Source organism: Ischnura elegans, chromosome 6 (genome assembly GCF_921293095.1).
Source record: "Ischnura elegans chromosome 6, ioIscEleg1.1, whole genome shotgun sequence".
In the NCBI taxonomy this organism is placed as follows: Eukaryota; Metazoa; Arthropoda; class Insecta; order Odonata; family Coenagrionidae; genus Ischnura; species Ischnura elegans.
In genome coordinates, this window is record NC_060251.1 from 75333871 (window position 1) to 75357061 (window position 23191).

A 23191-nucleotide genomic window follows, 5' to 3' on the forward strand; every position below is an offset into this window, starting at 1 on the left:
GGCACTATTTTACTGAAATGATTTTAGGATAGATCTATGAGTTTCATTAAAAAAATACTTTTACCCAGGACGATGGAGTCATTTTGACCACTGATGCGCAATATGTTGTGCGTTTTTTTTGTAGTTTTTCATGTTATATCGGTTTTAAACGCTGTGGTTGGAAATTTTACATGCTATTTTATGGATTTTATCAGTCAAAGTACTTTAAAAGTATGGCGTGATGGATCATTAGGGGGTGGAGGAGTTTGATTCCTTCAATATTTTATTCGAGCAAAATACGACTTTTTTCGTGGGTCTCACGATGATTCTGGTTGATTTTAACGGCACTGCATACAGAAAAGCGTAATGGCTTACATAAATTCTTAAGCATAATAATCTCTTTAGTTAGATCAGATTTTGAGGCTAGAAAGTCATCATTTGAAAAATGACATATTTCGTCGCTTGCGTAGCATTTTTTTTTTCAATCACGCAGTCGCGAACTAATCCTTAAGTGATTGAGGATAAAGTTTGGGAGGGAGAATGTTCAGGAGCGACGGTTGGTTTGAAATGCGGAGTTATCCGATCGTAGTTAGCGATGCTTACCTCGTATCTGGATCGATGTCTCGGGGAAATCTTTTTTCTCACACCCATCTTCGAGCTCTCGTGCAGTGCAGTCGCGTGAACCGGTAGAAGCGGGTGAAATGGGAGTATTTACTTTTTTCGCTCTCATATTTTAGGTAGTGCCGAATAAAACGAAAGAACAATTTCCTTGATGAGGAATGAACACTGTAAATATCGTAAAGGCAACGGTTTATATTTCTCGAAATTGTATTTCTTTAAGAAGAATGAAGAAATGTAGTATGCTGAGATTGGTCAGTCATACACTTCTCATTTTTCGTAAATACTGCAGTAATCGAGGGCTTTATTATTTTTGGATTTTATCATGGCCCTGAACTCCATTCCAAGGTGTTAACACAACCAAAACCTGCATTACGTGGTTACTTGTATTTCCAAGTGATAAATGAGAAAAATAAATGTGTCACGGATAGATGCGATGATACTATCATTTGAATGTCATTTCAGCATCTAATTACGGTAAATGTGAAAATATCAGTTATGACCATATGGTCGTCATTTAACCATATTTGAAAGAGATGGGGTCGATTCAACCAGTGCTTACACCTTGGACACCGGATTAGGTACACACTGTCATATTATATAAGAGGGCATGAGTGTTACGCTTTACCTTCGAAGGAAGAAGGGGTCATGTAGATCATGGTGAAGGGAAGGATGTCACGTAAACGGGATATTGGTGGGAAGAGAGCGTAGTTTATGGATTTAATGTAGGGTGGTTGGCTGCGTGCCGAACTAAGTTTAGAAATACGATTCAGGAAGGCCTGCAAGTTTGAAGACTCCAAACTTCCATGTGAACCTACCGAAACCGATATATTACCCATACACAGTGGCGGTTTTGGGGGTTAATCCCCCCCCTCGCCAAGCTAAAATGAGACCTAAAATAGTTGATGCCCCATGAAAGTTGTCATCAAAGAGTAATTTTACATTATACCTGTATCATATGAGTATATTTTTAACATCGTAGATTTTTAAATGAGATCCCAATGAACTGCTGAGCGTGTAGCAAATGTTTCAATAAATCGTAATTTTCCTTTCAAAGCATTTTTATAGCTACTATCAAGGTAATGACCGTTTAAGCTCGTACGTTTCATTCTGTTAGAAAACCTACAACTCATAGTTTTTCTCCATTTCGCAATTCATCTGTTAGAAAATATTTTAAGATGTATCCGTTTAAGATGTATCATTTTAGCTTCACGAAACGTTATTTCTCTTTTAGAACTTAAAAAATATTTAATATTTATATTTATCAAAATAAAAAAACTCTAGCTACCATAGAAATGTAGTTGCGCATAGAAAATCTTCTTCAATGAAACGTAAATAAACTCCCACATAGTCGTTTTCTGACTTCTCTTCTATAAAAGTTTTAGCAGATGTTCGTGCGATTCATCCTGTCCCAATATTAATAAAATGTCGTCTTCAATTCGGATTTCATGCTTAGGAAAAAATTTGATTGTGTTACGTATCTATCTTTGGCGAGCCTCCCATTTTAGTTCCACGATATGAAATCCATCTTTTTTTTTGAGAAAAAATTAAATGTGACATGAGTCTGAGCCTCCAAGTATTATAAAAATCCAATGTTCTGCAATATGCCGACTGATTGTTTGTGAATGGTGATCGCAATTAAAACCGTATCACATCGGCCTAATATAACAGCGCAGGAGAGCATTTTCCGATAGTTTATTTTTTATTGAGGGACCATTATCTGCCTCCGAGGATAAATCTTATTCCGTCAATAGTTTATGTTTTTTGTGCTCGCGTAGGAGTACAAAGGAAGAAAAAAATCGTTTTGGCAAGCTCCCAAGCTCATCCGCATATATCATTTTAACCGTCCCAACCGTTGCTCCGCGGGCGATTTTTTGACGATGAGTACGAAAATATTGATTGTGGATCGAAGTGAAAAATTCCACGAAAATTGCATCAGCGAACACTGCATTGGTGATTTAAGGAAGGAAAAAACTGCCCAATCTCTGTGTGCGTTTCCGTACTAAGTCATATAGACCGGGTAAATTCCCACTTTGAAAATTCATAAATAGGAATTTTTTAGGGTATTTCATTAGCCTGAAACGAACGTATTACATTAGCATGAAAACGCGAATTGGTTCGAATTAAAAAAGATTTTTAAAGTAGTTGATTCCATTCATGACTATTAGTATAGAGTAGGTTAAAGTAATTTTTAAGGCAATAAAATGTCTATTCATAGTCCTTTGGCTGTCAAAATATTTCTTGGTTCTTAATTTTTCCTAAAAAATTAGGAGAATCGTTCTTTTGAAGAACTCTCGTGACAGTCATCTTTTAAATTTACGATAATTAGGAAGACGTGATTTTTAAGAGTGATAATACATTTATAGTACTTCGGCTATCATTTGCTCTATCTGGCTCTAGCTTGTGTGTCATGATCATTTATTTGTATTGAAAAAAATAAGAGAGCAGTCATATTTAAGAGGGAATATGATTTATTACAAATATTTTGGTTTTTAATGCATCCCTTTGAACAAAGATGCATATCTTTAAATTTTAGTTCGTTTTAATTTCAAAGCTCATGAAATCAAATATTTTCTCTCTAATTTTGGGTAATTACCGAAGTTGTGGGTTAATATCCTAGCAAAGACCCAGACATGAATCCCTACGCACCCACTAGGTATATCCACATCACTAGACTGAGCCAAAGAAAAGCGATTTCCCGAACTAATAGAGCGTTTTGAAGCATTATTCCCTCCCGGGATATTTCGCGGCACAGTGAAAAAAAACAAGACCAAACGGCAGTTGAGTTTCGGATTCACAATGGCGTTCTACGCTGCAGTTTTGCACCACCTCCACGAGAGCTGGCTTTTCTTTCCGCGTTGGCTGCTCCGAAATTTCCTCATTGTTCTCGGGCAAATCGGAGTGGCGGAGAAGGGGTTGCTTGGTCTCGTGGAATTTTTCCCTGCCTCTCAGACGGCAGGGTCATTAGGGTCTGAGGCTTTCTGACCAGAAATTATCAACTTTAGATTTTTCTCTGGTGAAGGGGGGGGGGTGTTTTTTTATTTTTGCATGCTAATCGACCCGTTCCCTGCGTTGGCTTCTCTGAGATCCTAGCGTTCGATCTTGTACGATTGTGCTCGGCCTTAAATTTGTGAACTTCCCAATCGTGTTTCAATGTTTTTATGGAGATTTTTTTTCATTTAAATGAGATTTATCAGGAATTCAGAAGGATTGGGATATCGGGAATTGGGATAGTTTTTGTTTAAGAACAACGAAAAACAGATTTTCATCTACAACAGTGGGTCAAAATGTTTTTAAGTGTAAAATATTTGATTTTATATGGGAAAAATGACTTCAGGATTCATTATGTGTAGCCTATTTTTGTTTGAAAATAGTGAATTAACTTCTTAAGGTCAACTAAATACATACAATTATTTGTAATGGACTTTTCAATAGTTGTTGTCAACATGTTTCTATGGTGGTAACTCTTAATGATGTTCCTAAATCATGAGTCGTATTTAACTTGTTCAGCTGACCTCTACTGTATATTGTTCGATTGGAATTTTTTTTCCTCTGAGTATATATCAAATGTTCTTTTATCCTGTCAACGTACTGAAAATAACTATTTTTGATTCCTCGGAGTGCCTACATGAAAGTTTTATAAACACAAGTCTTCTCTTGTTATAAAAAAGTCAGCCCGACCCATTTTATGGATAATTATTTAATTTGTATTTTAGAAATTAATTCCTGATTTTTAATTTATTAATTCAATTTTAGTATTAGCTCCATACATCGAGAGGATAGCAAGAAAACTGCATTTTACGTTCTTTTTTCATGTCCTTACTAAGACCAATATTACCCCTTGAACACTGTGTATGCCCTTAGCCTCTTTTATTGTTAATCGGGGGATTAAGTAGAGAGGGAAGACTAGGATTATAAGGAGTTTTGAACACGCCGAATGCAGATTTATCTAATCTAAGATATCAAGTAGGTACATCGTTTCGAAATCGGTCGAGGTGGTTTTTTATTCCATGCGTTTCCAGCGCTTTCAATGGGTGTGTTATACCCCTATTGGGAAACTCTTTAAGGTAGAGAAATAGATTTTCTCGTTTAAGTTGTTTGTTTTCGGTTGCATGGCAATGAGGAGAGCTTTCCTACGAGGCATCCAGGTTTATCGGCGTCTCGGTTCACCGGATCGTGGTTAATCGAGCGTGTACTGCATAAATAAAATCTGCCTATTCAAGAGCTAAACTGATACAAATCGAGACGCATAAATAGAATAAAAAGGAGGCATTTGGCTCAATACATGAGAACGAGAGAATCTGCGCATGTTCCGCACCGCAAGCCGCAACGGATAGCATGATTACATGCACAGGTGAGAGGAGATGCTATAGATATATTATTGGAAGGAATGAGTGAAAAGTACTTAGGAACTCGGTTGGATCTTATCTTTTTATGAACGGCAATCGGCAAGGCTATGCATTGCGGTAGGTGATTTAAGATAGAAATATGCCGGCTTCTCAAGAGTTCATAATCGTACAAGAGAAAAGAGTTGATTAGTAGAGTTTCCTTTGAAGATTCTAAGGAGTAGGATCGAACCCAGGTACCGTGATAATGCTTCAGCAAAGTAGAATCCTGGATTAAAGAATGCAATAAGGAGAAAATTTGACGAGATGCTCCCCCATTTGGTAGGTCAAGCGCTTAAATGAGGCCTTAGCCATCTATTTCACTCAAATAATCCGTATTATTATTATATATATCTTGGCTGGACAAAAAAGAGGAGAATGGTTTTATGAATTATTCTTCTGTCTGAGAAGGTCAAGTTGAAATTTCTGAATAGAGCTCAAGACATTGTTCTTGTTACAAAGGACCCAAAGATGAAACTCTGCTTTCTTAAAAGGCAGAATGATGATGCTAGAGTGGAGGAGTTTGAGAAATGGGTTTGTGGAGTTGGTTTTGAGAGAGCTGAGCAAATGAGTAAGTTTTGAGTGAGATGGAAGTTGAGTCCTCTGCGGGAATTCGAAGATGACAGTGCCAGAAAATGGAGGAACTATTGACAGGCCCTCCTGATTGAAGTCTTCGAGGGAGTCTGTAGATTTCTCTCTGAAAGGATAGAAAAATAACCCATTTTGCACCGGATAAGAGTAAGGTTAGCAATTATAGGGAGACTGCGACATTTAAAAATGTATTCCGTGCGAATAATGATTGGATGACTTTCTATCGCTCTCTGGCACTTTTAATGGCGTTTATAAAAGGGCTTGGGCCTAAGATTTTGGACTAGATTTAAATGCCGGGTTACTCGGCCGGGTTACAATAGTTAAATTTTACGAGGTTGATGATTTTCATTAATGGTTTTGATGAAATAGAACAGATCTTGAACGAAAAATGCCTGAATATCAGACGCAGCAAAAGAATCCGAAAAATTGAACTTCACCGAAATATTTAATTGTAGCATTAGCTGTAGCTACTGAACAGTTCACCACGATAAGAAGCGGTTCCGACTCTGTGAATCTTAGGATTCATTAGTTTATAATTTCGTAGTTTTATACGCCGTTAACTTTCGTAGAGGGGCTGTGAACGAACTATAGCCAGAAGTATCGAGGTATCGATGCAACCCGAAAGTATTTTACATAAGTATTGGGCTTTATTTAAAATTATCTAAAGAAAACAAGTTTTATTGCATCCGCATTAGTAATAATTGGATTAATAGTCGTAAATATGAATGGTGGATCCACACATATACCATTTTACTAAAAAAATCGCATTTCTGCTGGTGTAAATACATGTGTAGTATCTATTTTAAGTGTGAATCATAAATATATGAGAGATTATATGAGGCTCCCCACAATTCTACGGGCAAACCTACCTCCTAAGGTGAGATGCCTTTAGTAACAATAATTTAGACCCGGGGCGCTAACGTCATAGCGTCCATTCGGAAGGATATGATGACCAGTTGATAAAATAATTCCACGAATCTCTTTAATGACGAGTTGAAGGATTTCTTGCAGTATACGTACATTTGTGGAAAATGAGTATTCTGTTATTCTAATTTTTACAGCACAGTCACTCCGGGGACTCAAACTCGGTCCATCGGGATTGGATACTGTTACCCAAAACTAGTGTATCAACCTGATCCGTCGCAGCGATAAGGAGTTGATGTCTCTTTCCCATTCAATCAATATCCTCAAGAGGTATACCTGGAAAGAAAGTGAATGCAAATTTTTTCATCCGCGATAAACGGATGTGGATTTTCCGTTTGGATGGATAGCTTACAAACCATTACACATATCCGTTTTCCTCCGTTAAAAATGACTGAAGAAATGAACCGTATCTTCCAACCACGCGTGTTCTTGGAGTGTGGTGAGAGTGATAGAGCCAGAAAAGTGTATTAGAGACACAATGTCTTGCACTGACTTTTATGATACCATATCCTCAGCAGTACTACGGTAATCTGACCTATTATGGGCCTTAAGAAGTCGATTTATAAGAGTAGGAATCGAGAATGAATGAAAACCAGTGAAAACGAAATCAGTGGCTAGAAAATACGATCTTTACATCTCTTGCTGTTGAAAAATAGCAAGTTACTATCTACATTGTTACAGACACCTGTCAGATCACCCCTATAAAAATCGAACGCAGTTGGTCTAGCTGCATAGGCGTAATTTGTTGTTACGTTTTCAAGGTAGAATTTTTGAATTCCGACATTACAATTGCAATTTAGTTCCCGAAGAGACCTAAAATATCGACGAATTGTGGCTTCGTGCACAGAGCTAGGCTTCTAACTTTTCAGTTACTCTCTTTATGAGCTATTTTATTTTAGATTCATCTGCATCTGATCATAGTAAAATACGCAGTGACTCTTTGGTAATTACGCAATTTTTTATGGAGGTTACTCTGCCAATTTAAATCGATGTAAACATCATTGAATCATGCTTAATCTAGCTGTATAAAAATATTCAGTTGTTATAAATCATTCTTTTCATATGCCCTACGCTTTGTTTACTAACTTCCTTTAAAATATGGGTAGAAAGCATGAAATATGTCAATAATCCTCCCCTAGTGTCGTTATTCAGTCGAATTCATAAAACCAGTGGGGTTAGCATTTCTTTAATCTAAATAAGAAAATCAGCATCATTTTTTATTTATGTTGAACCACGTAGCGGCAGTCAAGCCCTTTAAGGTAATTAGCATCGCTCCGCTTCTTTAAGGTAAGGTGTTTTCACTGATCTGCCGCTCGATTACGGAGGGAGGTAGTGACGAGTAGGCGAAATAATCTCGTCTTCACTAGATGTGATTCACATTTGCTCTTTACTCTCTCATTGCCTTTTGACACGATAGGTAGCACCTGCCTAAGCAGGGATAAATTCTCAAACGGAGATGAAAACAAGGGCAATAGGATTTAAAAAAAAAATGGAGTCATCCGTAGTCTTTCTTCATAGCAACTTTTGTTTTTAATTTTCGCTCCAGTTAATCCGCGTTTTTACACGTGACGACACATGGTGACCTTTTATCCGAGAGGGTTTTTAATTACGTAGCTTTTTTAGACTCTCTGCACTCCAAAGAATTCTTCGTTCACTGCGCTAATTAGCGAGCTTGAAATGGCTCTGAAATGAAGCTCGAAAGCGCGTGCATGGGATAATGCGATTAGAATGAGGGAAGAGAATAGGGCAGTGGTCGATTTTTCGTCGTAGTCACTGAACCGCCGAGGTTGTCCTACGTCGCCAACCATCGTAATTTTTCGAGCCAGTTATCGTGAACGCGGTAGCCGGGTTTTCTTTCGAGCGTTTCTCTTTTGTTTTTTTTTTAATATTGGAGCCTTCAACGTCAAAGCTTACGTTTCTGAAAAACGTTGTATCTTCGTTCAGAGAATCCCCTGACACCGTTTATGGCTATTCGAAACCTTCATCCTTTCGGGAAATTAGAATTGAGCCCTCACGTCGAGTTTTGATGTTCTTTGACCCGTGAAATGCCACCGAAGCTTTAAACGAGTATAACTCGCAAAGTCAATGCTTTCTAGCTTCAAAGTGTAGATATGTAACATCCGATTGTGTTTAAAAAATGGCTGAGATGATTTTCATCCTAGGAAACTTCTGTTAGTCCTTTGTGTATAAATGATGGTGAATATTTTCGTATTTGGAAACCGCTGACACTGTTTGAATCCTCGTTCATAACAACTCTACTTAGCATTACTTGCCTTGTTAAAAACAATACCAATATATGATATATTCCTGTAGTCACAGCTAATTGCGCATAAATCTTTAAATCGATTTTAATGGACTAACGAGAGCTTTTTTGTCTCTCTATAGAAAATATCTTCCGTGATTATTGCTTATTACAGAGGATGTTTGAGATTTTCTCAAATAATTAATTACGACCCTAAGTTGAATAATGCCATTTTAAAGCGTCGTGAACCGGTAGACGCTCTTTTTAAGTTTTCATCTCTAGCTTTACGCCAAGTTGAGCGAGTTGTTGAGAACGACGCTTGAGGCTATTCGAAGCCTTCATCCTTGTGCGGCTTATTTGAATTGAGCCCTGTAATTGATTGAAGAATATCGCGCACTTTATAGCAAAAGTTGTGAGACAATATTTCACATATAGTTTCCTATTTAACTTTATTTTGCCTCGTGATATGGCTGATTAAGTTTTTCTTTCATCGCTTGTTCTTATTCAGAAATTTTCTTTGCTCACTATTTCAGCGTATTTAATTTTTTTAAATTTCTTTAGTAATAGATTTATGAGGAAAACCTAAACTTTTATGATGCTTCTTTCATCGTTTCGCCTTCGCCGCAATTTTTCGAATTTTCCTGTTTGTGGTCTCAGATGCCTTTATCGGCTAAGACTGTAGAAGAGAAGTCGATTCGGTGGATTTAATGTACGGATCGATAGTTAATCATTGGGTAGGATATTCATGTGTGGGCATTAACCAATGTCTCAGGAAATGAGAGAGTGTGTGGTTTCTTTGAATTCAATTCTGAATAGTAAAAATGTTTAAGTTATGCATTGAGGGTGTAGTGTTAGAGATAGGTAGTTAACCAGGGGTAGGGTATCAAAAATGGGAATATAACCATGGCTCAGGAAATACCCTAATCAAGTTTAAAAATGTTTATTCTGTCGGATAAAGTACAAAATATATCTGGCAATGATAAAGATAGGATAAATAATAACTTAAACCCTGAGCGATGTTTAGACTTAACTCGAGAGTGTGTACGATTTTACGAGTTTTAGCTCTTGAGCAGCATTTTTCCCCATTAGACAATACATCGGTCACCAAAGAGCTTTGATCATATCTAAATTTAGATTTTAAAAAGATATTTTTCTCCTTTTTTTGGAAACAAAAAACTGTGCCTGTCATTATTGTAAAAATGATGGAGTAGATGAAAAAATGAATGTGAGGGATAAAAAAACTCACGAAACCATTGAATATTCCGTCGGTTCCCGCGTGTGTCGCATGTGTACACCGCCATGCTGTTTTATTTATGAGACGTTTACTTAGCCACTCCTCGCCGGGGATAAAAATACACGTAGTTCCGGGATTCCGGCACACAACCCATCTCGCCAAATATTTGAGCCCTCCGCAGTGCGCGGCGTGTGTCGTAAGCAGATAAAATAGCTCGTCGACGGCGGGTGGGTGTATAAGTATACAAGGGAGGAGGGTTGGGAAGGGTATTAGGTCGAAGGTTACGTGAGATGAATAAGACGTCGTCCTGACTCCTTCCTTTTCAATCGCCTCGGCCCCTTGTAAGGGAGACTCCCACAGAAGCCATCTCCTACCACCGACCCCATCCTCCTTTTCACGTGAAAATTCTTTGGCTCCCGCATCCATGCCACGTCCCATCCAACTTATTCCGCTCTCTCTCTGGGGAATTCCGCCTGCAGGAGCGCTGCTGATCTCCCCCTGCCGTGATACCCGGGTTCGAGCCCCGATCATTGCGAGGGCAATCTTCTGATGATGGTCCATCTTTTGTAATTTGTTGAATAAATACAGGCAATATCATTAGCAATTATGGGAACTTGTAGTGATGGTGGTGGTGTAAAGTCCTTGCCAGTCAAACTAGAGGTCGCGGGTTACAATCTCGCCAGGGTCGGTTGCTCCCATCCAGGGCATGATTTTTCGTGTCATATTAATTGTTATCTTGTTGGTAACACCGATGTATTAGGCCAATATGTGCTGTTTTCGGTGGTATGGAAATAAGTGAATAATGTAATTTCACCCTATTAGAAATTTACAGGAAAGCAAAGTAGTTCAGAATGTCGTTTAGTTGAACCATTGAGTCGTAAGTGGAAAAATTCGTTAACTTCAGTTTTATACTCTGAATGGGTGACATTATAAAGCTATTACTGACTGAATAAATTATTAAGGCGGCATATAGGGGATTAGCTATTAGCTAAGAGCAAATGGAAGTTGAATGGGTGATTATCCCTCCTGCCATGGTACTCAGGTTATTGTGAAGACAATCTTCTGATGCTGGTCCATCTTTGGTCATTTTTTGGATAAATATAAGCCCAATTTTAGAATGTCTAGCTATCATTAACCGGAACACAATGCAGTCTTATCCTTAACCCATTTCCACCTACAGTAGCCATATCGACCAGTAGCTACATCGACCATATACCCTACTATAATTGTTATCATAAAAGACTTTTGAAAAAAAAACCGCACTCCTTGCTGTCGAACTATCACAAATATGTCGTTCAAATTTGCAATCACTTAAAAAGCTTATTTTTTTTTAAGACCACTGACGGAAAGAGACTGGTGCGAAACGATTTAACGTTAATTTAACTTTCATTTATCCAATAATATGCCTGCCCTCAAGATTTATCCTTACTATCAAGATCATTCGGAGATATTTAACAACATTCGATTCTGACCTCATTAACGCACAGTGCTCAGCTAATCTTTTCACACCTATGTATTTCTTCTCTGTTACATCTTTCTTCACCTGTTCCATATACTTTTGAGTTTAAAAGACTATTTCAACAGCTTCATCTTGAATCCGTGTAAAGTTTCCGGGCAGTTTTGAAATAGTTTTCATCCCTGTTACAAGGTATGTTTGTGATATTCTTCCAGTGGTGCGAAGTATTGCTTTTCTCCTCGTGCCACTCTGCTTTTTGCATCTCCTCCGCCCCGGACTCCATCATCATGGCCCCATGTCCTCTCCATCTTCTTCATCCCCTTCTCCTCTTCCTACCTTCCGCCCATTTTCTCTCCCACGGGAGGTCAAACGGGTCGGTGGCGTCGGCTGATGCGAAAGTGTTGCGGGGCCTCCCTGTCCCCTAACACGCGCTAACTTTCCGAATTCATCCTTCGAGGTGACATTTCCGTTTTGCGCCAGGACGTGCGTGCGTGCCGCATCCCAGCCGCATCCTCATCCTTTAAGAAGACGCACCACTCCTCGCGTTAACGGTCTTTTATAGTGACGAATCAATCTTTAAACATCTCTCGCTACACCTTGCAATTTTCGGGGAAAACTCAGTGTAAATATAATTTGAAATTTTCAGAAATTCCAGGAAATTCATTTTCAGGGTAAATATCATTCGCAATTTTCAGAAAATTCATGTTTTACACAATCAATAACAGGAAGACCAAGGTTATGAGGATTTGTAAAGATTTGCGAGATAAGAATGCGAGGCTCAAGATAAAAGTAGGTGGGTAAAAACTTGAACAGGTAAAGCAATTCAACAATTTGGGCAGCACATTGGAGGAAAACGGGTAGAGTAGTAATGATATCACTAAGAGTATTGCGTTAACAATGGTGTTTATGAGCAGGAAGGAAGATTAGGGCTTTGTGAGGAAGAAATTTTTCCTCAAAAAGCCCTGATGACGATGGACGACACGGCCATCGAAACGTCGGCAGAGATGGAGAGCCTCACCCGGTGGGAAACCCGAAAAAACTTCAACAGCAGGAAGGAGCTTATGAGATTTTTTTTACTGGCTTATAAATTGAAAACTTGCAAGCTGTAGAAACCTAAGTATATGTCCATAAATTGCTTGCATTATTTCCATGGAAGCTGATAAGTATCCCGCTAAAAGTTGAATTACTTCAGATTTGCTAATAGATTACGCCCTTTTTTATTTGTACTCTCTTTTAAGAGCTGTGAGCTGCTTTTTTACACATCTTACATGAGTCGGGCCTAATAGTTGTAGTTATCGTCTGCTGCTCTAGCTGTCAACTTCTTTGCGAAAGCCAGGGTTCAGCTGGGCTGCTCGCACGACGTTGCGACTCGTCACTTTCCCAGCTTTTTATCTTAGCTTCAACAATCCCTCAATTCTCGAATATTTTTGCATTAAAAAATAAGTCCATTCAGTACTCTCATAATACCTCTCACCCTTTCCCGAATTCTGCACTGACCTTTCCTTACATTTTTTTTGCGCTATTCGCCTCGTGTCCTTATTTCCTCACAGTAAACTCTCCTTTAGTGTGGGCGGCGCCTTTGAGTGCCGTTCACTTTGACCTATTGTGTCACCTGGATACGTGACTCGCGCCGCCGTTGTGAGAGGTGGCGTATTTCCAAATTATGAATCAGACTGGAATGGAATTTTTTTTAAAGAGGGCAATGTTCACGTTCGGTTTTTTATTCTTTCCTTTCTTCACAAATGTTTATAATCCGTTGATATCTACTTATGAAGGGAATTAAACTGCAATGTTCAACCTGGCGCATCGGTCGCGTCAGTTTCATTGGAGTAGATGTGTTGCCTATTCCTGAAAGTAAAGGGAGCTACATGTTTCTCTTCCTTCTACGGTCCATTATTTACGCAGAACATTCTAAACCGCATGAAATGAAATAGAAATGGCTTATTTCGCCCCTATTGAAGCCAAATGACCCGAGTTTGAGCACAGTTCACAAATTCAAGAGACTACAGTCAGTTAGTTCTATTTTATGGGCCGCCTCGCCTTCATAATATTATATCTCACCGACCATTATCTGCACTTACATCTAAAATTATAAAAAAATTGCACTTGCACGCCTTTCCTTCCATGGTCCTCATATCATGACGTATTCATGCATGTTTTCTGATGGCATGGAATGAAATAGACTAAAAGTTCTACATAAGACGCAAAATTTTTAATAAATCCGTTTAAATTGAGAAACGAGAGGAAAGGAATCGTGAGACGAGGAGTATTCTATTTTTCAGTATTTATTGACGGTTATTATTTTAGGATCTCCTTATGTATTTTGTTGATAGGGATTTAATGCTCGGAAGATTTCCTCCACATCCATCATAGTTAATCATCACTCCAACTATCAATATTTTTCGCTCCATTCAAAGTTAAGCCATAGAATGAACCATATTAGCCATAATGAGGAGTTTACGACAGCTCTGCCATCGTATCCATGGTTTAACGGTTCTAGTTTTTAAACTTGAAATTTTTATCAAAAGCTTCCTGAAGATAAAATAGGAAAAATCTTTAACAGCTGAAGTTTCCTTTGGCATCCCGAAAGGAATAATTAAAATGCAATACTTACGTATTCTTGAGAATAAGAATCATGGAATTCAATGTTTCTCGTGAAAATTCGTACGTCGATGTTGTAGTTAATTTTGATGAACATGTGGCATGTTGAGGAAATCATTTGATATATTTAAAAAAATTGTATTGATCAATGAGTCTATCGTGAAACAATTTTTCAAAGAACGAATGACGTGTAATTCAAGGAATACAATCGACTCTTATAATTTTAGAATCTCCTCTATCTAGAATCAAAGTGTCATCCTTTTCCATGAAAGTTTTCATTGGATGTACCGATTGCGAGATTGATTTCAGAATATCGGCATCATTTTGTGGTTGGAATTACAATTGGTATGAGTTTGACCGTTAGTGAAACGACTAAATGTGTGCAAGATGGTATGAAACAGGTGTTATGGGGGCACAGGTCATGGAAAAAACAGCAAAAAATGGCCAAAATCGCATATTTTATTTTTTTCGCGATGTTCCACCACCTAAATATTCCTTTTCATTACATTAGCCGAAAGGTATTTAAATATTCCTTCGAAACACATTTTTTTCTTTTGGCCCTCTCAAAAATATTTTATGAAAACTAGCGTTTGAAATTTTCAAATCAACGCCATTTCTCCTTATGCCGCTGAAAAGTTGTGACAAAAAATTGGGCATCTGCTCCATTAAGAAAGCCTTCAAATGCCGCAAACTTTATTGAATAATATGCTTTCTTTCCCGAGATATTTAAAAAACAGTGGAAATCAAATGTTAGAGGTACCGGCCCTGGTGGGCCTCTAGCGGGCTGGAAGTGTGGATAGGTTAGTCTTTTTTTATCCAAAATCCTATTCCCCAAGTCCGGGAAAAATCCCATGGGGAAGAATTTTCACCCTCTTATTCGGCTATACCCTTTGCGGCTCAATGAATGCTGTCATTGTTACGGGACCATCAAAATCAATCATAGTTAACTGTGAAGAAGAAATACTTCAAATTCTTCGTATGTCCATTGAACATACGTGCAATTTAAATCTTAGCTCCTACTCATTACCCTATTAAATATCTATGGGGTATTAACCCTTGATTTGTCTCATTATTATAAGGGCTTTAATCAACTAACGAAAGCAACATAATCTACTTCTTTGTGTTAATGCTTAGTCTGCTGTGAATTAATTCTACGTGAGTGCGTGCGTCGGTAATGGTGGAGTAATGGTCGGTGGGATATCATACGAAGGCAAGGCGGCCCGTAAAATAGAACATACTGACCATAGTCTCCTGAATTTGCGAACTGTGCTTAAATTCAGGTTATTGGTTTTCATGAAGGGCAAAATAAACCATATATTTCATATATTTTACGCAAATTCCATTTATTTCTTTGATCAACCAACGGAACTTACATAACCCACTGCTGTATATAAATCCTTATTCTTTTATCGTGCGGCAGAAGGTAGGGAAGGATGGAAGGGCTGAAAATTTAATGGCCACAAGAACTTCCTCGGTTTTTATATTATCGCTTTCGATCCTCGAGTCCGCGACCATGAATGGAAAAAAACCTATTTAAAATTCAATTACAGTCATGAATGAGGTTTCCGATTCTTCCTCCACGTGCCGCAGACATTTTTTTCGTATTCTTCCCCTCTTGCCCACAAAATATAATCCCGCACACGGAAAGGATCTCGAGTTATTTTAGTATTCTTTCCTTCTGACCGCAATGCTTCTTTTAATCAAAATGCCCCAAGAACCTTGAACGCCCTCACAAGTCCTCAAAACCCCATGATATTTTGAGAATCGTAGCCTTCCAGTCCGATCGCGTTGCTGTAGAGGAATCAGGGATGCTGACCCTCGTGTCTCTTGACTGACTCGCTCTTTCACTCAAAATGCCATTTCCATCTTGAGTCCACTCGATATCATTTAGGGAGTATTTTTTCGTACATAGCTTTTGCTGTTAACTCATTTTAGTAAAATAATCATTTAAAAACCAAGTTCTTTGCTTCAAAAAGTGATAGAAGTCTTGGAATGACATTAAATTCTTACATTAGGTAACATAAAAGCAACATGATGCTAAGTTACCAGGTGATAGCTTAGCTTGTATTGCAGCAATATGTATATTTTTATTTTCTAAGTAAAATGAAATCAATGCTTAAATTAAGATTGTGATATTTGACCATGACGTAAGGGAACATTGAAACTATTATATGCATTAAGAGAAGCTTTAAGAAACCGACGTTACTCCCTAAAGGGAAAAGCCTTAGCTTCGCATGTCTTTATCAAAGTAGATGGATGTAAAAACATTGCCGGACTGTATAATTGTCGGAAATATGCTTCCAAATAGGTAATCCGATATTAAGTTTCTTATCTTGCGAGCTAGCGCAAAGTTCATCACCGAAAATGGCCTCCTAGGACTGCCCCAGTTGACGAGGCGCTTTTTACGTCCCTCTTTGTATGAACTGCACCGCCATTAATCATAGGGGATGCCCTTAGATAATATTGGTACAGAATGAAACTGTCGTCTAGTATAAAAATAGGCTATGGCGCGATCTATAGGTTGTGTTTCATCCCATATCTCCAGCCTCCACTAACCTGGATCCTCTAGCGGGCGAATTTTCTTCGGCTAAAAAAAGAAGCAACCCTGCGACCCACTTAGGGATAAATTTGTTGACTCCTGCCCTACCCTATCTTCCTGACCCTTCCCCCTATTCCGTCATACCCCACTTCTCTCCCCCCCTGTTTCGTTCCCTTATCCTCTACCTGTTTAAGAGGTTCCTTGCCCTTTTTTTCTATGCAAGCCGTATCCAATATCCTCCTCTCGCTCCTTAAATAACGAATCAACTCTCCAGGCATCCCTCCCTTGATTGACTTGTCTCCAAGATTCTTCATTTCCCTCCGTCAACAGCTAACGCTCACTTCCCGAGAGGGGTCCTCTGTTTTTAACGAGATATTTCTCCCGCAGCGATAACGTCCCGTTTCCCCATTCCCTTTCCTCCCGCAGATATTTGCGATTATTCTTAATGAGCGTCGTAATTGAAAATTTCCCGGTTGGTTTTCGAGTTGCGTGGTCGTATTTACTGTTATTTTTTAATTTATTTTACGATCGATCGCGTTGACGAATGTATTATTTTGGTAATTATTGTTCCTTTATTGTTAACCACCCATTACTTATTCAACATCACCGATAATTTCAATTTTCCCACTGAATATTCTACTTTAAATTTTAGGAGAGTCCATGATTCAATCTTCCCTGTTTGCATAATTTTTGCTGATAGATCAATTTCACTGTTTGGATGACTTGTTAGACTAAAATGGTCTCAGTCATAAGGAAATCGAGAAGGGAGAAAAAATGAGGGTTTAATACCCGAGGAAGAGTTAACTAGAGATGGATTTTGTGAAAAAATTGATAAACGTAAGGTATAAAAGTCTAATATGAAGAGTAGCACGTTTTTGCTCGAAAACGTGGACGCTAAAGAGGGTATGTGAGAATTGGCTCAGTGTTCGAGATTTGAGTATGTAGGAGAACGGAGGAGATGTGAACGTAGGGGAATACGACTAGTTACTTGACGTGGTGGCTATCTCAATTCCATAACGTTAAGTTTAGGTATTTACGATGGTTATATGGTTGAAAAAAGTATAAAATAGCATTTCATTTTCATTAAATACTGTGTGAATCGAGGAATAGAGGTGATCAAGTTTCTGTGGTGGCTTGCGTGTTGACTTGCATCCCTATTAGCCCGGGTTCGAATCCAGGAAGTCGCTGAGATTTTTCCGAAATTGTAATATCTCTGATCAGAGGGCACTTCGAGTGCAGCACCCCGTCCGTCGGGTGGGAAGTAAAGCTGTTGCCCCTTTGGCGCCTTTCCTAAAGAGAAGGCAAATACCGTCGACGGGTTTATCTCTACCTTTTCCTCACAACCCTTCTCTAAGGTGTAAATGGGCTTTGATGTCGGTCGACGTCAACTACCCTTCCCACAAACGCCTACCTTCGTGGGGGAAGAGTATGTGGTAAACCTTATGTTGATGGACGATCTGGTGATAGGCTGGGGAAGCTAGATTCTTCGTTTGAATACGAATGCTATCCATTTTCTCAGGCAGTTTTGGCTCAATTTGCGGTTATTGATATTGCTTTTCGTTTACCGGTTCACTCGTATTTTCCGGTATTTCAGGGGTGGGATTACTTAATAATTTTCCTGAATAATGAAACCACGTATCAGCCCCGAGATATTTTCAAAACTATCTTGAACTAGTGATGGAGAGACTTTTTGCTTTTATCTGGCTGTGCAATAAAACTTAGGATGGGTGTAACATAAAATTTTGCTGGTACGTACCGTTGGTAGTAAATATTTTACTCAGCCACCTGCCCACGCAGCGCTTGAGGTACACTCATCCGATATGGGTGAAGGTGGCTTTATGCAAAAGTAATGGCCAATTCAATGAAACGTTTACCCTACTAGTTTTTCCCATTGCGCACGATAGATAAAGTTCTCAGCGTCAAAAATACTTTAAAGCTTTAGTTGTTGTTTTATTCTAGAATCGTGTTAAAGTCATCCCGAAAAAATCGTACTTTATTGTGCCATGGCTTCTAACGACTATAAAATTAAACAGTTAATGAATCTATAAAATAAAACATAAAACTACAAAATTACTATAAATTGATGGATAATATGTCATATTTTATTCCATGAACAACATTATTTGTTCCTAAGTTTCTTGCCACAAAATAATTTGATCAAGATCTGCTATTCAATATTCTTAATAGTAAAAAATTACCTCATGTACATAATTGCAAAAATCCTACATCGGACATTTCATATTGTATTTAGCCTATTTCACCTATAGAATCCAATCAATCACCATATCCTTCCTATTGTTTCAATATTACAGACATCGACGTACACATTTGGGCTGCATATTAGAGTAATACGGGCATAGCAGTTGGAGCACCAGGAATATAATTCTCTTGGCAAAGGAGGCGTTCATGAACGAGAAAGAGTTAGTGAAAGGAATGCCGTGTAAGAGTGAAAATAAACGGCCACGGAAGAGTCTTATTTGAAGTCTAGCGCTTTACGGTGTGCACACATGGACTCTTAAGGAAAGAGGGCGAGAAAAGATTGGAGACGTTGGAGATGTGGGAGTGAAAAAGAATGGATACGGTGAATTAGACGAAGAGGAATAGAAACGACGAAGTGCTAGTCATATTGGGTGAGAGTGGAAACTTCTAGGTGAGATACAAAGGAGACAGAGAGCTTGGATGGAGTGAACACGAAGCGGGGAGGGGATGCATAAAACCGTTTTAGAGGAAAAAATGTTAGGAAATAATGGAAGAGGGAGGAAGACACTAGGATTTATAGATAGGGCGAAAGAGATTGGATACGTAACATTGTGAGTTGAAAAGGGAAGTCCAACATACAAGGTGAGACAGTCCCGTGTGATTCGCTGAATGTTCCTACTCTGGCTGGTAGTATACTCAAATGAATAATAATAATAATACATTGAGAGAACATTTTGGTAAGGAAATCGAGGCATGCCATTCATATCCTTGGGTTTTCGTGTCCAAAACTGTTAAAATCCTTCTCTTCCCTTTCTTACCTTCACATTTCTCTCTCCACCGATTATCACATCTTTCTTTCATCTCAGTTCCCAGGGGTACTTTCTCCCCTTCGGATACTTCTAAGGGAACCCTATCCATGCAGTCTCTGGTGAGCAGGTTCGTGCTGGCGTTACGAAAATTCCGGTCTGCCCCGAGATTTGTATCTCCCTCACTCAAGCTCCTTGACGATCAGCAATATTGTGTCGTTGAATCCGTCTCGGTGACCGTTCTTTTGCTGGACATATTGGATGAATTTGACACAGAATTGACTCTTCTATATGAGAGGTTTCTACCTAAATGTCGACTCTAAGATTCTACTCGCCGTCATTTGAGAGATCAAGGAGTATAAACGATTGGTTATCGATTGAATACTTATGACTGGTGGATATATTCTAAATGAAAACAACTCCATTATATATTATTAATAAAGTATTCAACCGATTAAGATAGGTTTTCATGGAGTCTTTAAGAAGCATTTCGGCAGCCTCCCCTTCCTTCATGTACCAAAGTTTCTTGCCACAAAAATAATTTGACCAATCTCTGCTATTCAATGTTCTTAATAGTAAAAAATTCCCTCATGTGCATACTTGAAAAACTCTAGACCGAACAGTCCCTCTTCAATATACAGTAAGGCCTCTTTTATTCTATCTAAACATCCTATTCTCTTCCTTCCTCTCCCTCGTATACCTAAAATATACTGCTCTAAGATTGAAGATAACTCATACTTATTAATTGATTCTTACATTTTTATTACCATTGATTTTCCAGGCTCTAGTAGCAAATTATAAAGGTTAGTTAATCAATTTACTTTCTGCAAAGTTGAAATTCCTCCATCTCAGATTGTCTACCTAAGTATGTGGTAGAACTAATTGAAATTTATCTTTGTTTTATTTTTGATATTCTTGCACGGTCCATATTTCTGCTATTTATGGATCTAATTTAGTAATGTTTTCAATCCTAGGGAGACATTCAGAAAACATCCTTTTAAAGGTGGTGTCTTTGATTCTTCACATTTTTTTCGCGATCTTGAGCAACCCCTCCGAAATCTCCCTGTCGCCCGAAAAGACTTTTATACGCAGTGCGGATGCGTTTTCGTCGGGATCAAAGGATTTTCCTCGCGTGGAGGCTATTAGTTAAATAAAGTAAAACCTCGGGTTGATTCTTACGCTTCTTGGGCGGGAGAGGATTTTTGCGGGCGGTTTGGAAATAACCCCTGGGGCTTTTGTCATACCCATGACTCATCATATCCTCTAATTCCTTATACATCCATGTAAGCCCTTTCCGGTGTGTCGGACACGCGATTCATAGGGGCTATTATTTAGGAGCATACGAAATCAACCGGAAATAAGATAGAGCGAAGTGGTAGATACAGTGGGACTGACGACCGATTCATTCGTTTGTACAGTTGGTCAACCTCTCACAAAATGTTCACCGAAGTGTATAAGGGTGAAATTCCTCGCATTAGTCATGCAGAGACTTGTAGGCTGTTGAGGTGTGGGGAAGTTCCCTATGCTTTGAGTTCAATCGATCGGACTGGTCTTCGCATTTAGGTTGGTTTTCCTGAAATTCCAGCTATCTCTCCACCCTATGACGACTGTAACTCATTTGCTTCACCTGTTATTTATTTCTTTGGATGACATATGTATTCTCATGCATAATTATGTCTTATTAGTGGAGGTTATCTCTTTATCCTGTCAATTAATCCTATTTGCCTTCTTATTTCACTCCGATCGTCATTCTTCTTATACTTAATTCAACGCCATCTGTGCTAGGGAGTAGGTTTCGATATTTTTTGTTTTTATGATATTTTATGCTAATCATCCCGCTTAAAGCTACTCTAAGTTATTGAAATTCTATCGCCAATCATAAATCATCTTTAGATTATTGTTGGTATTTCTGGCCACATTGTTGTTAAATGGTAAATTCAGTTTCCTTGCTGGCATTGATACTAAATCCAATTAATTATTTTACTTAGGAAATTTTTATAGGCGGAAGGGAAAAGAACTTTAAAGCAAAATGTATTTAGATGGAATCATTTTAATCATAAAACTTGCTTGACGCTTCGCTTTATTCGTATTTTTAATCGTTGAGCTTCTAATTCTACCGTCCAAAAGTAGGCAATGAAATATTTATTACTTGATTTTGGCAATGATTAATCCTGGCACCATTTGCTTATTCACAAAAATTATATGGAGTGGTGAATTCTATGAATAGGCATCGGGAAAGCGCTGATAGAATTTATCTATTTTAAAGTAGAGCTAGACCGGGTAAAGATCAATCGTGATAATTGGCTAATTAATTAGCGACAACCCAGCTAAATCAAGTTTTAGTAGTGAACTGAGTTGGCGGTGTGGCGCATTACTCTGTGAAGACTCAGCGAGCTAATAATATTTTTTGAGCAATTTGGAACACCCGTTTTACTTTTCTCTCAACTCCGTCTATAGATTTTGGTAAAGTCATGCAATTTCTAGGACTCTCATCTTCCAAGTAATCACTCAGCTCCTCTAAAAGTGTCTTTTAATGATATAGAAGGAATTTGTCAAATTAGGTCCTTTGATTTTCTTTGCTGCTTGTAAATACTCAGCCGAAAATAATATCCATAACACCTGAGAGTAATCATGTATTTTGTGTGGGAGTATATAAATATTAAAAGATACATAAGCACGTGAGCATATTTAAATGTTACCGCTTTTAGGTCATTTAACCTCATTTTAATGCTTATTTTTCTATATTAGCTTATATATCATCGTTATTAATCTCCAGCTTCAACCACATCCTCTGCCTCTTTCAAACATATTAGTATTGATGGTTAGTGCGTGAGAGGGAATAGCAGATTATCGTGGAACAATAGGTTTTGAGAGGGCAATTTTTTAAAATCCATCTTTATATTTATTTTATTCTCGTTATTATGACTACCATTAAGGGCATGACTAATGTAAAATAAAGCTAATTTATTGTTGGTTAATATTCTAAATCTTAAAATTAGCCTTATCTCGGCAATTTTATGGTGTTTTTAAAAATAAAATTCTATTCCAGGCTGGTTGAAGATATTATAGTAGCAGGTTAATATATGGATACATATTACTAAATTAACACAGATTATATTTCGTATTTATATCCACGGGTTATACTTCAGAGGAATTTCCAAGTACCCAGTGGATTACTCTGTCACTTTTCCATCTCAGTTACATTTCCACCAGTCATTTGAACGATATTGATTTTTTTTCTTTCTGTGACCTTAAATATGACTGAATTTTTAAGTTGTCCGACGAAGCCAAAAATGTTTCTCTCCTTTCTCTACCCCGTGCTATAGGAGCACAGGTATGTTCGAGAGGCAGGACAGCATCCGCTCAGAGTACGGCGCTGACGGTGGTCCCAGTGGTCGGGAGGGCGGCCGATACGGTATTGTCCAGCAGGCTTCCATCGAGAGCGCGGACTCCAGGCTGTGCTACCTGACTTCATCCGAGGTGAGTGGAGAGCTTGTTATTTAAATGTGCCTGAAAAATATTTTTCAAACTATTGGTTTTGATATCGCCACAGAAGCATGCTAATAAATAAGGCAGCGCCTTCTTCACTCTACGACACGATCATACCATCAGCGACC

The 23191-nt window shown here is 38.4% G+C and overlaps 1 protein-coding gene across 1 annotated transcript in view; it reads left to right on the plus strand.

Annotated features, from left to right (window-relative positions):
• LOC124161017 overlaps nucleotides 1–23191 on the plus strand; it is a 362450-nt gene that overhangs the window by 37772 nt on the left and 301487 nt on the right. The window contains exon 7 of the mRNA XM_046537157.1: nucleotides 22901–23054. Coding sequence (XP_046393113.1) covers nucleotides 22901–23054 — 154 coding nt within the window. The remainder of the gene's footprint in view (nucleotides 1–22900; nucleotides 23055–23191) is intronic.